The sequence below is a fragment of the Nicotiana tabacum genome, chromosome 12, assembly GCF_000715075.1.
Source record: "Nicotiana tabacum cultivar K326 chromosome 12, ASM71507v2, whole genome shotgun sequence".
Lineage (NCBI taxonomy): Eukaryota > Viridiplantae > Streptophyta > Magnoliopsida > Solanales > Solanaceae > Nicotiana > Nicotiana tabacum.
In genome coordinates, this window is record NC_134091.1 from 62,432,793 (window position 1) to 62,449,859 (window position 17,067).

Consider the following 17,067-nt stretch of genomic DNA (forward strand, 5'->3'; position numbering starts at 1 on the left):
TAGCTTAATAATGAAGATGGAGACCTCAAAAATGATAGATCTTTACTCCTCTTTATTTAATCTTTTAGATGAACAGAAAGTTACATGACCTCTTCTTTTCCATCCTATTAAAATATTTAAATGGGGTATGTTTATTGCAAAATTAACTCAGTTATCTTTTTATGCATTAAAATTATGATTGTTTTTACGCGGTATAGCTATATCATTTTTATGTGATGATTACAGTGTTAGTTCCAATTTCATGTATATCTAAAATTTCAGCTTCGAAAGATATATATTTAGTGGTATAACGTAAACCATATAGTTTACATGCGACTTATGTAGTTTGGTGCAGAACATAGGTTCTTTGTTATTTGTATTATCTACTTTAGTTTATGTATGGGCTTAAAGATATTGAGTTATGAACACACTGCGACGGTGGCTTTAATTTTGTTTTGTTCAGAACGGATATTATATTTAGGGGTACTGAAATAGTTACTGAACTGGACATTGTTGGATAAAATTGTCACGTCTGCTTTTATGATGTTGAGTTACTGAAACTGTTCCATGAGAAAATGAGTACTACAAGTCATAAAGTGAATATGTGTTGCGTGGATAATCGCACATGGAATCCAACATGTACATGCTAGAATTGTGTCCCACAGCTTCTTCATTGCTTTGTTATGGCAGTCACAGCTCTAGTACAGTAACAGTCTGAATTAATCCAACTTTGCTCAAATATGCTGAAGAATACCTCCCAATGTTACCAAACGGAGCTGTAGAGCAGAAAAAAATGTGGTTACTGTTCTCTCCTCCTCCACTTGACATAAGGAACGGGGCAAAGTCCAAGACGGGAAATCAATGAGGACTTTTTTGTATATATACTAAATTATAAAGTTATTTACCCTAAATATCTAAAGTTTGCTATTTACCAAAGTTGACTGGAGTTTTTCTACAAATTATATACATTCGTAATTATGATAGCATTTGTCTCTCATCTCTTCTATCTTCCTTTCTCTCTCCTCTCACCTCCATCCTAATCCCTATTAATTTCGCCTAAAATCCCACACTTAAACTCTTGTTATGTTTTTACACAATTTTTCTATAATTTCGCCTAAGTTTTCTCTACCGATCATGAGCGCTCTGAGTGTCGTAACTCTCTCCTGAGTAATTACCATAATTTACTAGACATATTCTTCCGAATTACGCTAGCTGGCATTAAGTACGGCTCACTCGGATCGCACCAAGGTTTCGTTATCCCTAATCTCACCTTTAAACCCTTCGTATTGATCTCTCATATACGTTAGGAGTGATGTTGTTCAACAACTACCTAAATATGCACTCTCTCTCGAGTAATACACACTAAATAGGCACAGTCGATTGAGAGCTCTTCAACCAACCACAATAATAACGTAGTTGAAGTAGAGAAATCCAACGGCTCAATTATATAAAAACATAACAAGAATTTATCCTACAAAAGGTTCTATCAAAACTCTAGATAACAAATTAGCCATTCATAATAGTATGCAAAACTACAATACTAGAATTCATAACCAATAAAAAAAAAAAAGAAGGAAAAATATAGATGAATAAATTATTGTCTTGTTCTTGCTAGTGGAATATAAAGTAAAGTAGTGCTTAAAGAAATAGGAAATATTTTTGGGGTGTGATCTTGTTTGTGAAATTGAAGTGGATTGAAGAATTTGTGCTTAAAGTTATTATGTAACGTATTAAAGTGCTTGGGAGGATAAACCACTAATCCAAAATATATCTTACCCTTCCCTTAGCCCACGTTATAACCATGAAAAAGTCTTAACTGATTAGACTTCTCTCTATGATGTTGGGTGTTCAAGCCATGAGTACATTGTGAAATTGAGTTAGTTTTTGAGGCTAGGATGGATATGAGCATGTTGTCTTTGTTTGCATATTTTTGAAGTATGGCATAAGAAAAGGGAAGTGTATGTGATTGCATATGCTAAGGTTTAATTATTACTATTTGTTGCTATCAACTATGGTCATTGGTGTAGTGTGCCTCAATTGTGTAAAACTCAAGGATAGTGTGAATTGTTAGTTGACTCGAGAACGAGCAACGTTTAAGTGTGGGGTAGTGATGTTTGGCTATAATTCCATATTTTTAGTGCATTACTTACCTTACATTTTGGGGTTTTAATGCTAAACTATACTATATTTGTGCTTAATTGATTTATTTTATGTATAGGTATGTAAAAGACGAAATTGGGAGTAAAGTAGAGATTTTATGTGTATTTTATACATTACAAGAATGATTCATGATCATTTATTTATTGAAAATATTATAATGATATTATGGAGCAATGATTCGAGAGACAAATACAAAATAACAAATAGAAAAAGAAGAGAAAACGTGAATGGGAAAGTAGGCAGAAGAAATCAAAATTCAAAATGAAGCAATGAAGCAGGCGACGCGAGCCACTATGCTCGCGTTTGGGCGCGCGACGCGAGGGTTTCAGCGAGAGATTACTCGCGTTTTGCTTCGGGACGCGCGGTCTGTCGCGAGAGTGTTCCGGGTTTCAGACTTATTTTATTTCCTATTTGGTTTTGAACTTAGTTATTTCGCCTAGGTCTTTACCCTACATATATAAATAGTCATTAAACATCATTTTTAAGGGAGACAGAGAGGGAGACCGGGATTAGACCGGGGATTTGTCTTAAGGAGTCAAGAACACACTAGGAGCAAGGCGGGAAATTCTTCTACGAGTTTTTCACTTCCTTCTTCCTATTTCTATTATTGGTTATGAATTCTAGTATTGTAGTTTTGCATACTATTATGAATGGCTAATTTGTTATCTAGAGTTTTGATAGAACCTTTTGTAGGATAAATTCTTGTTATGTTTTTATATAATTGAGCCGTTGGATTTCTCTACTTGTTCAACTACGTTATTATTGTGGTTGGTTGAAGAGCTCTCAATCGACTGTGCCTATTTAGTGTGTATTACTCGAGAGAGAGTGCATATTTAGATAGTTGTTGAACAACATCACTCCTAACGTATATGAGGGATATATACGAAGGGTTTAAAGGTAGGATTAGGGATAATGAAACCTTGGTGCGATCCAAGTGAGCCGTACTTAATGCCAGCTAGCGTAATTCGGGAGAATATGTATAGTAAATTGTAGTAATTACTCGGGAGAGAGTTACGACACTCAGAGTGCTCGTGATCGGTAGAGAAAACTTAGGCGAAATTATAGAATGCATAGCGGGAAGGATTCCGACAATTGATGTAGTGTGCCTCAATTGTGTAAAACTCAAGGATAGTGTGAATTGTTAGTTGACTCGAGGACGAGCAACATTTAAGTGTGGGATAATGATGTTTAGCTATAATTTTATTTTTTTAGTGCATTACTTACCTTACATTTTTGGGTTTTAATGCTAAACTATACTATATTTGTGCTTAATTGAGTTATTTTATGTGTAGGTACGTTGAAGACGAAATTGAGAATATAGTATAGTTTTTATGTGTATTTTATACACTACAAGAATGATTCATGATCATTTATTGATTGAAAATATTATACTGATATTATGGAGCAATGATTGGAGAGACAAATACAAAATAACAAATTGAAAAAGAAGAGAAAACGTGAATGGGAAAGTAGGCAGAAGAAATCCAAATTCAAAACGAAGTAATCAAGCAGGCGACGCGAGCCACTATGCTCGCGTTCGGGCGCGCGACACGAGGGTTTCAGCGAGAGGTTCCGCGCGTTTTGCCTCGCGACGCGCGGTCTGTCGCGCGGGTGTTCCGGGTTTCAGACCTATTTTACCTCCTATTTGGTTTTGGACTTAGTAATTTTGTCTAGGTCTTTACCCTACACATATAAATAGTCATTAAACACCATTTTTAAGGGAGACGGAGAGGGAGACCGAGATTAGACCGGGGATTTGTCCTAAGGAGTCAAGAACACACTAGGAGCAAGGCGGGAAATTCTTCTACAAGTTTTTCACTTCCTTTTTCCTATTTTCATTATTGGTTATGAATTCTAGTATTGTAGTTTTGCATACTATTATGAATAGCTAATTTGTTATTTAGAGTTTTGATAAAACCTTTTGTAGGATAAATTCTTGTTATGTTTTTATATAATTGAGCCGTTGGATTTCTCTACTTGTTCAACTACGTTATTATTGTGATTGGTTGAAGAACTCTCAATCGACTGTGCCTATTTAGTGTGTATTACTCGAAAGAGAGTGCATATTTAGGTAGTTGTTGAACAACATCACTCCTAACGTATATGAGGGATCAATACGAAGGGTTCAAAGTTGGGATTAGGGATAACAAAACCTTGGTGCGATCCGAGTGAGCCGCACTTAATGCCAGCTAGCGTAATTCGAGAGAATATGTCTAGTAAATTGTGGTAATTATTCGGAAGAGAGTTATGACACTCAGGGCGCTCATGATCGGCAGAGAAAACTTAGGCGAAGATATAGAAGGCATAGCGGGAAGGATTCCGACAATTGGTGTAGTGTGCCTCAATTGTGTAAAACACAAGGATAGTGTGAATTATTAGTTGACTCGAGGAAGAGCAACGTTTAAGTGTGGGGTAGTAATGTTTGGCTATAATTCCATATTTTTTGTGCATTACTTACCTTACATTTTGGGGTTTTAATACTAAACTATACTATATTTGTACTTAATTGAGTTATTTAATGTATAGGTACGTAGAAGACGAAATTAAGAGTAAAGTAGAGATTTTATGTGTATTTTATACACTACAAGAATGATTCATGATCATTTATTGATTGAAAATGTTATAATGATATTATGGAGCAATGATTCGAGAGACAAATACAAAATAACAAATAGAAAAAGAAGAGAAAACGTGAATGGGAAAGTAGGCAGAAGAAATCAAAATTCAAAATGAAGCAATGAAGCAGCCGACGCGAGCCACTATGCTCGCGTTTGGGCGCGCGACGCGAGGGTTTCAGTGAGAGGTTCCGCGCGTTTTGCTTCGCAACGTGCGGTCTGTCGCGAGGGTGTTACGGGTTTCAGGCCTATTTTATTTCCTATTTGGTTTTCGACTTAGTTATTTTGTCTAGGTCTTTACCCTACACATATAAATAGTCATTAAACACCATTTTAAAGGGAGACAGAGAGGGAGACTTGGATTAGACCGGGGATTTGTCCTAAGGAGTCAAGAACACACTAGGAACAAGGCGAGAAATTCTTCTACGAGTTTTTCACTTCCTTCTTCCTATTTCCGTTATTGGTTATGAATTCTAGTATTGTAGTTTTGCATACTATTATGAATAGCTAATTTGTTATCTAGAGTTTTGATAGAACCTTTTGTAGGATAAATTCTTGTTATGTTTTTACATAATTAAGCAGTTGGATTTCTCTACTTGTTCAACTACGTTATTATTGTGGTTGGTTGAAGAGCTCTCAATAGACTGTGCCTATTTAGTGTGTATCACTCGAGAGAGAGTGCATATTTAGGTAGTAGTTGAACAACCTCACTCCTAACGTATATGAGGGATCAATACGAAGGGTTTAAAGGTGGAATTAGGGATAACGAAACCTTGGTGCGATCCGAGTGAGCCGTACTTAATGCCAGCTAGCGTAATTCGGGAGAATATGTCTACTAAATTGTGGTAATTACTCGGGAGAGAGTTACGACACTCAGAGCGCTAATGATCGGCAGAGAAAATATAGGCAAAATTGTAGAAGGCATAGCGGGAGGATTCCGACAATTGGTGTAGTGTGCCTAAATTGTGTAAAACTCAAGGATAGTGTGAATTGTTAGTTAACTCGAGGACGAGCAACATTTAATTGTGGGGTAGTGATGTTTGGCTATAATTTCATATTTTTAGTGCATTACTTACCTTATATTTTGGGGTTTTAATGCTAAACTATACTATATTAGTGCTTAATTGAGTTATTTTATGTGTAGGTACGTTGAAGACGAAATTTGAAGTAAAGTAGAGAATTTATGTGTATTTTATATACTACAAGAATAATTCAAGATCATTTATTGATTGAAAATATTATACTGATATTATGGAGCAATGATTGGAGAGACAAATACAAAATAACAAATTGAAAAAGAAGAGAAAACGTGAATGGGAAAGTAGGCAGAAGAAATCAAAATTCAAAACGAAGTAATGAAGCAGGCGACGCGAGCCACTATGCTCGCGTTTGGGCGCGCGACACGAGGGTTTCAGCGAGAGGTTCCGCGCGTTTTGCCTCGCGATGCGCGGTCTGTCGCGCGGGTGTTCCGGATTTCAGGCCTATTTTACCTCCTATTTGGTTTTGGACTTAGTAATTTCGTCTAAGTCTTTACCCTACACATATAAATAGTCATTAAACATCATTTTTAAGGGAGACGGAGAGGGAGACCGGGATTAGACCGGAGATTTGTCCTAAGGAGTCAAGAACACACTAGGAGCAAGGCGGGAAATTCTTCTATGAGTTTTTCACTTCCTTCTTCCTATTTCCATTGTTGGTTATGAATTCTAGTATTGTAGTTTTGCATACTATTATGAATAGCTAATTTGTTATCTACAGTTTTGATAGAACCTTTTGTAGGATAAATTCTTGTTATGTTTTTATATAATTGAGACGTTGGATTTCTCTACTTGTTCAACTACGTTATTATTGTGGTTGGTTGAAGAGCTCTCAATCGACTGTGCCTATTTAGTGTGTATTACTCGAGAGAGAGTGCATATTTAGATAGTTGTTGAACAACATTACTCCTAACGTATATGAGGGATATATACGAAGGGTTTAAAGGTGGGATAAGGGATAACGAAACCTTGGTGCGATCCGAGTGAGCCGTACTTAATGCCAGCTAGCATAATTCGGGAGAATATGTATAGTAAATTATCGTAATTACTCGGAAGAGAGTTACGACACTCAGAGTGCTCACGATCGGAAGAGAAAACTTAGGCGAAATTATAGAAGGCATAGCGGGAAGGATTCCGACAATTGGTGTAGTGTGCCTCAATTGTGTAAAACTCAAGGATAGTGTGAATTGTTAGTTAACTCGAGGACGAGCAACATTTAAGTGTGGGGTAGTGATGTTTTGATATAATTCTATATTTTTAGTTCATTACTTATCTTACATTTTGGGGTTTTAATGCTAAACTATACTATATTTGTGCTTAATTGAGTTATTTTATGTGTAGGTACGTTGAAGACAAAATTGAGAGTAAAGTAGAGATTTTATGTGTATTTTATACACTACAAGAATAATTCATGATTATTTGTTGATTGGAAATATTATAATGATATTATGGAGCAAGGATTGGAGAGACAAATACAAAATAACAAATTGAAAAAGAAGAGAAAATGTGAATGGGAAAGTAGGCAGAAAAAATCAAAATTCAAAACGAAGCAATGAAGCAGGCGACGCGAGCCACTATGCTCGCGTTTGGGCACGCGACGCGAGGGTTTCAGCGAGAGGTTCCGCGCGTTTTGCCTCGTGACGCGCAGTCTGTCGCGAGGGTGTTCCGTGTTTCAGGCCTATTTTGTCTCCTATTTGGATTTGGACTTAGTAATTTTGTCTAAGTCTTTACCCTACACATATAAATAGTCATTAAACACCATTTTTAAGGGAGACGGAGAGGGAGACTGGGATTAGACCGGGGATTTGTCCTAAGGAGTCAAGAACACACTAGGAGCAAGGCGGAAAATTCTTCAACGAGTTTTTCACTTCCTTCTTCCTATTTCCATTATTGGTTATGAATTCTAGTATTGTAGTTTTGCATACTATTATGAATAGCTAATTTGTTATCTAGAGTTTTGATAGAATCTTTTATAGGATAAATTCTTGTTATGTTTTTATATAATTGAGCCGTTGAATTTCTCTACTTGTTCAACTACGTTATTATTGTGGTTGGTTGAAGAGCTCTCAATCGACTGTGCCTATTTAGTGTGTATTACTTGGGAGAGAGTGCATATTTAGGTAGGTGTTGAACAATATCACTCCTAACGTATATGAGGGATCAATGCGAAGGGTTTAAAGGTGGGATTAGGGATAACGAAACCTTGGTGCGATCTGAGTGAGTCGTACTTAATGCCAGCTAGCGTAATTCGGGAGAATATGTCTAGTAAATTGTGGTAATTACTCGGGAGAGAGTTACGACACTCAGAACGCTCATGATCGGTAGAGAAAACTTAGGCGAAATTATAGAAGGCATAGCGGGAAGGATTCCGACAATTGGTGTAGTGTGCCTCAATTGTGTAAAACTCAAGGATAGTGTGAATTGTTAGTTGACTCGAGGACGAGCAACGTTTAAGTGTGGAGTAATGATGTTTGACTATAATTCCGTATTTTTAGTGCATTACTTACCTTACATTTTGGGGTTTTAATGCTAAACTATACTATATTTGTGCTTAATTGAGTTATTTTATGTGTAGGTACGTTGAAGACGAAATTAAAAGTAAAGTAGAGATTTTATGTGTATTTTATACACTATAAGAATGATTCATGATCATTTATTGATTGGAAATATTATAATGATATTATGGAGCAATGATTCGAGAGACAAATACAAAATAACAAATTGAAAAAGAAGAGAAAACGTGAATGGGAAAGTAGGAAGAAGAAATCAAAATTCAAAATGAAGCAATGAAGCAGGCGATGCGAGCCACTATGCTCGCGTTTGGGCGCGCGACGCGAGGGTTTCAGCGAGAGATTTCGCGCGTTTTGCCTCGCGACGCGCGGTCTGTCGTGAGGGTGTTCCGGGTTTCAGGCCTATTTTTTCTCCTATTTAGTTTTGGACTTAGTTATTTCGTCTAGGTCTTTACCCTACACATATAAATAATAATTAAGCACCATTTTTAAGGGAGATGGAGAGGGAGACTGGGATTAGACCGGAAATTTGACCTAAGGAGGCAAGAACACACTAGGAGCAAGGCGGGAAATTCTTCTACGAATTTTTCACTTCCTTCTTCCTATTTCCATTATTGGTTATGAATTCTAGTATTGTAGTTTTGTATACTATTATGAATACTTCAACGTACCTACACATAAAATAACTCAATTAAGCACTAATATAATATAGTTTAGCATTAAAACCCCAAAATGTAAGGTAAGTCAATGCCCTAAAAATATGAAATTATAGCCAAACATCACCTATATAGTTAGTCTCCAGTTACAGCTCTGAATCAAACCCCAACACTTAATTTGTATATATAGTTAGCAGCTAGTGTTCTTCTTCGCAGAAAATGACTTCGGAATTTCGAACCCAAGCCTAGCAAATCAGATTCAATCGCCTCCAACCTTCAGATTCAGCTTCGTATTAGTGTTTCGAACAAGTATCTATATTATCCTGTTAATTTCTCACACAAAATTCAGGTCTCGGACAAAATTTGATTTTCTCGAAGTGCGACAATTTCGATTTGGTGGAACACGAATCAGCGCAAATGAATCGATTTGGATTTTATTCTCTTTTCTTTCTTTAACAAATCGAGCAAGAAAAGAAAAATATATGATACATCAACATACAAATTAAATAAAAATTTCGTATAAATTTAATACAAAGTTGATACATCCACAACAACATACAAATTAAAAACAAATCGCATACATAATTATACAATATACAACTTATTCACAACTTTCATACATCATTCTTACAAGTTAAATACAACTATAACATCATAAAACTTAAATAAAAAATTTCATATAAATTTTATACAATATGTCGTTTGTATTTATTTTGTATATGGTTTATATATATTTTATTTGTCTTCTTCCTCTTTAATTTTCAATTTGAAATTTCAACCAAAACTAACTATAATCTTCACCTATCCTCTCATCTCTCCCCCTTCCTCTGTAGCCTCCCTTAGCTTTTATACCATTAATCCCTCTTCCGTTGCCGGCTTAAGCTATGGTTATGGGAGGTTTTAGACTGATTTTTATGGATTCTGCTGTTGTTTTTTGAAATGTTTTTAATGGTTATTTAAGGATAGTGTTAGGTGGTTTTGCTGGATTAATGGAGAAAGAAGGTCTTCTATGGAGCTTTTCACGGTGGTCGAGGTTGTTCATGGCTTTACAGCTGAACTCCGACATAGAAGGGAAAAGTAAACTAATGAGCATCCTATGATGCCATAGCAAATGAAAGTGGACCAGCTAATTCTTAATCTTATCGAACAAAGCAAACATCTTAATATAACTCCACACCCTTTCATTGCTCTCTAACTTGGTTAGAAAGATACTTGCACAGAGACACACTTGAGAACTAAAACAACGGATGCAACCACATTTGATTGGTCAAATCCATTCCTTTGAAATTAAGAAATAAGAATCTTACAGATTCTGACAAAATAGTGTGTAAAGTTTCTGACCTCTGCAGAGGACACAGTCTTGCCATACTTCAAATGTTTCTTACCTTTTTGGTGTAATTTGAAACTTTTAAACTCGCTAAGAAGCAATGGAAAAATTAAGAACACGAATGAAACTAATCATTTCAATATGATGCTAGCAAAACAGAAACTTTTCCAGCCATAAACAAATTAGCAATCTTAAATTGATTACCTTAGCACAAAAGGAATAAGGCTTACACTTTGCAAGCTAATCACTTCTATAGGAAATGGTTAGGGAAAATGACACTGTATAGCCGCTCTCAAAATAATAGCCGAAAAAAATATATTTTTTGTATATATATACATTCTGTATGTTATATATAAAAATTATATAAATTTTATGGATTTTTTCGGCTATTAAATGTAAATAGTTTCTGGCGCGAGCTAAAAGTGATATATATACGCAAGTGAAGGAAGAAAAGCAACTGTTTCATATTGGCCAGGCTTAATAGTATATTTACTAACTTCAAATTCGAACGTTAAAAACAAAATCATATTTTCCTTCACAAATAAATGAGTTGATGTCAAAATGTTAGGAAGGTTTATTATGTGAAATTTTACCTTGCATTTCTGCAAAAGTTATATTTACGGCTTGCACTCGTGGCCTCCTGATCACTTTGCGCTAAGTCAACCCTTCAGCCCTTCTCCTGCTTTGAGCCCGAAATTATTTTCTAAGCGAACTGTTATAACTAATTTTCAGATTACCAAGCGCTTGCATCACCTTCACTCGACGTCTGCCCCGTGCAGATATTTCTGCTGAAGCTATCACATAAGTTAAAGGGTGTCTTCTCCTAGCTGTTGTTGCCTATGTTTGGCCTTTTGTCTTGAGATGCAGGCCGGCCATTTGTTTCTTTAGATTTTATATTTCATCTTCAATCTTCCAAATTTGAGATGAAGGAGAACCTGCTTCAGATTTTTCTCTAATATTTCAATATGACTGCATGGTATTCCTCAGTTGTCTTCTCAAATTCTTTCATGACCCAAATCTGGATCTAGACCGCGACATTCTAAGTTAAAATATTCGGAAAACATAAACAAATTGAGAAAGAAATCACTGCAAAAAAAGGGGTAAATTGCGGAGGTTTATTTGCGGAGGGTATAAGTAACCTCCGCCATTTTCATAATTTTACGGCAATATATTAGCCCCCACAAAATTATACAATTTATGGGGATCTAAAAACATCAGCAACTTTAAAATAATAACGGGTAATTTATTTCACACTTCCTCCAATTTTTCCCCAATCTTTTTCGCCCTAGAAACTTCCGCCTCAACAACAACAAAATACTCCCACCGCTTCTTCTTCATTAGTCAAGTTCTTTGCTTCTTCTTCTTCTTCTTCATTAATCAACAAAATACTCCCACCGCTTTTATTCACTGAAAGTGAAGATGTAGCTAAAGAAGTGGATCACTTATCTCCTCTATTAGCATTTTCTATACTTTTGAACAGTGTCCAACCAGTTCTTTCTGGTAAGTTTCTAGATTCATGTGCTATAATATGTATACATAATTTTCAAGATTTGATGTCACAATTTTAAGATTTCTCTTTCTTACCTTATTTCCCCTCATGGGTTTTCTGTTAATTTTGAATTTTTGTGTGTATTAAATGGTCGATCTGTATGTATTTTTGTGTGCTTTTCCCTTACTTTTTTTTTGTGCTTTTGGGTTTAATGGTCGAATCGACCCCTAGTTCAATGAAGCATCTGTGAGCCTTTAGTTCGAGAGCTTTTCTTTTGTATGTATGTGACATTATCTGCATAAATGGTTGTTGCACTAGGTTATTCATAAGCTGTTGACCTCTTACTAGGCTCTTTCAAGTTGTTTTTCTGAAATGTGGTGCTAGTTGTGTGAAAGATTCAAAAAGAATGGATGAAAGAAGAAACACTTTTCATGTAAATTTCTTCCTTTAAAGAAGTATTCATGTTTTAAAGAACAATGTTCTTACTTAGACATCATCTTCAATAAACAAAGATTCCTCTCATTTATCCTTAATGGATGTAAGAAGAAACACTTTTCATGTAAATTTCTTCCTTTAAAGAAGATGATTATGATTGTTACAAAAATAATATTAGACAATGGCATGCAAGGTCGGCGGTGACTGTATGTTGTCTCAGAATGGTGTCTTGCAGCATACTAAATACCGTATCACACCTCTGATTGTTGAGAAGAATCTTAGTATATTGAGGATGATGATAATGAAACAGCACAACACATAATCAAATTATTTCAAGGGAAATAATGAGCATAAATTAAGCAGAAAGTTCTAATTAGCTACAAGGTACAGAAGTAAAACAAGTCTTCAGTGGACACAAGTCTATTAGTCCATAGCATTTTAAGCAATCATAGGATAAAATGGATAAAACACCACATTCATAACAGAGAATTTTTGGATTTTTGAAGCAGTTGATATGTGTAGTTTGTAAAGATCTGTTATATTTGAGTGGTTTTTCTCTGTTAATGATTTGATTGGGATGTAAATTCTGAGGAAATGGAATGAAGTGTGTGGATCCTTGTATTTTCCACTGGAGATTACATATTGGCAATTGATTTCTGATTTTATTTCTTTCCTATAGCTCCACATATGTGCCATAATTGCAACCTTTCTGTTCTGTAATGTAGTACTAGTTCATACAAACATTGAGAAGAATGGCACAAGATCTAGTGAAATACTGCTGGTAGTAGTATTTTTATTGGTAAGAAGATATATCTAGTGTTTGGTTACAACATTTGATTTTGCACTATTCTGACAGTGGGTATGGGAACTGTTGGCTTGCCGGTGTTTCAGTAAGGTAATGATAAATTATTCACCCACGCATAATACATGATATACATGGGTAGGTCATCTCTTATTTCTATGGAACTATTCTAAATAAACCTCTAGCTTCTGAAGAAAATTTCTCTGGTTTCACCTGTGCCATAGGGGATAGGGATAGCTACAATAACCTGTGGCATAGGAGTAAATTTTGTATATGCTAACAAAATTTGATTGTTGAAGCTCAATTATGTCGTTTAAGTGCCATGTCCACCTAGTTGTATGAACTCCTTTGCAATGGAGCTGATTTCCACTTTTTGAATGAAGTGTAGTGTGTACCTGAAACCTAGACTATGATTGAAAAGGAGTTGACTTGGTGTTTCCAGTTAAGATTAGAACTCTCTGAGCATGTTGTAAGTGCATGCTAATGCTTGAGAATATCTTAGTGTTTCCCTGAGAGTAAGATTGGATATTTGTTCAATGCATAGCCTTGTCATTGTCTTGGGGAGTTTACTGCTATTTGTATAGAATGAAAGTTCTTTCTTTTAAAAAAAAAAAGATGAATGCTAGGCGTATAATATAATTTATAAAGGTAAAAGTGTTTTTACTTTGGGTAAAGCTAATAGATTTTCTTTGATTCAGTTGTCTTCCCTGATAGCTAGAACTGGCTAGTAGTTAATACAAGTGAAAAATATATATGTATCATATCTATGACCATGACTATGCAAATGCATTCTTTCTTATAGGATTTTCAAGTTTGGTAGTGTTTATAATTATAGATGGCTTTTGTTTTATGTATTTATTGCTTCATAGTTAATATTCTGTATTCTAATAATAGAGAACTGATATTTTCTCTTTATATTTTGAAAGGTTCATCAGCCGCACTTGAAAGTTAATACTTTTCTATGGATAAATCTTGGAGTAGAAAGCCAGGGAACACCACGGAATATTTATTTGGTTTAAATCAATTTTTAGATTTTGCATTTGCTAATGCTGTTGTTGGAGATAGAATAAAGTGTCCTTGTCCTAAATGTGGATTCGCAAAGTGGCAGACTGAAATGATGAAAGATGTCACATTATTTATCTTACTTTACTGTTTATATTTTAGATATTGTATCTATTTCTTTATCTTTAATTAAACTATTCTGACTTATCTTTATTTTCATACATAGATGGCTGAGACAGGGAGAAAGCCTAGACGAGCAACACTTTATCTTGCTACACATACGAAAAAAGATGGATCATATGTAAATGAGGAGGCAAAAGAAATATGTGTAAGTTATATTCATGATTGTTATAAATATAGATGATTTTCATGAAATTTAATAGATAAAAGATAGTTGCATTACAGGCAATTGTTAATTCCAGTTACTTGATTTTTTTGATGTGTATTGTGTTTAGGAAACAATTGAGCTAGCAGTGAGTGAAAGTAAAATGGATGAATCTGAAATTACTCCAAATGATGTTGTTGGTAAGGTGCTAGGCAAAGGGCATCCTGGAAGGGTAAGATGTTTGGGATTAGGAGCTACTCCAAGCAATACTTTCAGAGAGACAAATTTTCGTCTTGGTAATATTAGAATTGTGAGTAATAATGTTAGATGTTCTTCTTCTGGATGCCAAGAGAAGTACAATCAATTGATGAATACTCTTAAAGCATACATGATAATGAAGGAAGGGTCAATACCAGAATAATTTGCTGGGATTTTTGCTTCTCCTCCTACAACGGTAAATGCTAAGTTCTTTTATTTTTGGTGTATTGTGCAATTTTATTTTTTATTTGTGAAGTGCTGAGAGTCACTATAATAACTGGTGCGACTATGGAGTTTTGGGAGTGATATTGATCACTTCAAATATCTTTGCTTTTGATCTTGGTGGAAGTTTTTATACTCCCTCCTATTTTTGAGTATTTCCTCTACCTAGAACCCTATATATCTAGCAGGTATTCACCGTCTCCGACTAAAAATTTCTAGTTGTTTTCCAAGAAAATATGATAGGAATTTAGCATAATATCATCAATATTTACATTTTGAAGGTCTTAAAGTGCTCTACTGATTCAAGCCGTAAACTTGCATTGAAGATCTTTATAGTCTAATTAAGACTGCTGCTTTCTTAAGGCCTAGTGTATTGAAAAGCTACCATCCATGGTTCCCAAATGTTATATTATGTTAACAGCCTCACTAATGATTCTGACAAACACCAAATGCAACAAATTGATATGTACCTATTGATCTAAGTAAAAATAGACTAGTTCTGTTGAAAGTGTCTCTGGTTGAGCTGTCAGATATGTTTACCTACAGCTTATGAATTGATAATATGCTTTATTGCATATTTTAGTATTTTATATTTAAATGCATATGTTTCTGTTTTTGCTATATTTTTTGATCATGTCTGTTTATAGCTCATTGTGTATTGAGTAGCTGAGTGCCAATTACAGTGACAATTCTGTTGTATAGTTATGCATGAATTCAGTCATTGCCAACTCAAAATAGATAGAAATGATATTATTTTGATGAACTGTAACTCCTCAAACCAAAGTCTTCACTTACTGTGAAGACACGAGTCGCTGCCTTTTCTTTTTCTTCTCATTCTTTTTATTCTAACATATCAAAGAGGTACTGCACATTATTTATGTCACAATTACACTTGGTAAATCATCGAAAGTTTTGGAGTAGGAAGTGATCTGTCTGTAAGGGCATTGTGAGTTGCTTCTGTCTGCGTATCTCTGGATTGATTGGAAGTGACTAACACCAGAGTATCTATTATTAGTTTGCCAGTAAAAAAGATCTGATTAATTCATCTAATGGGGAGGACTACTAACTAGAAAACAGATAACGAAAAATATACTATACTTTCATAGGTCAGCAAAATCCAACATTGTTATTCTGATTCCAAATACATGAATAAATTTCCTTTATCGCTTTGCTAATCAGCAAGTGATCTAGGGATTCACATACCTCCAAATATGTGAGAACTACTGGATACGTTAGATTGGTAGCTTGGGGTATGAACATCAGTCAGCAATGCCCTCTATGCAATGATGCAGATGACTTTGCTCACAACATCCATAAAAGTGATGTTGATGTGATGTTGAGCTTTTTAGATGAGACAACAGTTGGAGTTCTTTATTCCTTGTATAAAATTTGTATTCTCTTGGATTTTGAGGTTTAAGGATGAGTCATGCATAGTGAATTGTCCCTCCTGTAGCAGCAGACACAATTACAAGATGCATAAGTATTAGCTTTAAGTTGTGGTCAATTTTAATTTGTCAAAATTTCGATGATTTTTAAGTTGTGTACTTTGCTGCAGGGTCTTTAAATTGATAGTTGAGTTGAGGGGGGAGTGGAGAGTGAGGCTCATGTGAACCTCCCCCCCCCCCCATATTAAATATTTGGTCAGTTTTAATAGTTGTATTTTTTTTTACTTTTTGCTTCAGCCAAGTGATGCAGCTAGTGGACCCGTTTCACCAACGGATGCAAGAAGATCTTCTGGCGCTTGTAATCCAAGTGACAACCATTGAGATTCATTTTAATTGAAATGGATGTATTAGGACAATGTAATAGCTGACTAATATAGATGATTAACTATGTTCTAATTTAGCTTGATGGCATATGATACTACTCTGTCACAGTAATTTTCACGATTAATGAAATATTGATGTTTCTTAATTTTAATGTTTTGGTTTAAGCATAAATATTTCAATTGATAATAGGGAAAACGTATGGCATATTGATGATAAAAATCAATTCTATAATATATTTAAAAATATATGAGGTTAAAACCCCCAAAAGAAATTGAAGAGATTCTGATGGTATACACATAAGAAATTGTGGGGATTTATAACCCCTACACTAAAAAAAAAATATTTTAAAAATAAAAATCTATTTTTACGCATGAAATTGCGGAGGTTAAAATTACAGTTTGCGGAGGTTAGAAACCTCCGCTATTTGCTGTCACGACGGTTCGGAAAATCCTCGTATTTATCTGCCACAAATTAATAGTGG

General features: G+C 35.0%; 1 protein-coding gene across 3 annotated transcripts; it reads left to right on the plus strand.

Annotated features, from left to right (window-relative positions):
• The first annotated feature begins 11,026 nt into the window (after positions 1 to 11,026).
• LOC107789357 (uncharacterized) lies at positions 11,027 to 16,737 on the plus strand. 3 transcript variants are annotated; one of them, XM_075226570.1, is made up of 5 exons: positions 11,027 to 11,784; positions 13,065 to 13,103; positions 14,239 to 14,340; positions 14,468 to 14,791; positions 16,500 to 16,737. In XM_075226570.1, the coding sequence occupies exons 3-4, from the start codon at positions 14,239 to 14,241 to the stop codon at positions 14,756 to 14,758; spliced, it is 393 nt and encodes a 130-aa protein (XP_075082671.1). In that variant the 5' UTR covers positions 11,027 to 11,784; positions 13,065 to 13,103; the 3' UTR covers positions 14,759 to 14,791; positions 16,500 to 16,737. The 3 variants fall into 3 exon arrangements, 1 of the variants encoding a protein (XP_075082671.1); XR_012697322.1 differs by lacking the exon at positions 13,065 to 13,103 and having other exon boundaries at positions 11,037 to 11,784; XR_012697323.1 differs by lacking the exons at positions 11,027 to 11,784; positions 13,065 to 13,103 and adding an exon at positions 12,382 to 13,007.
• Positions 16,738 to 17,067: the final 330 nt, after the last annotated feature.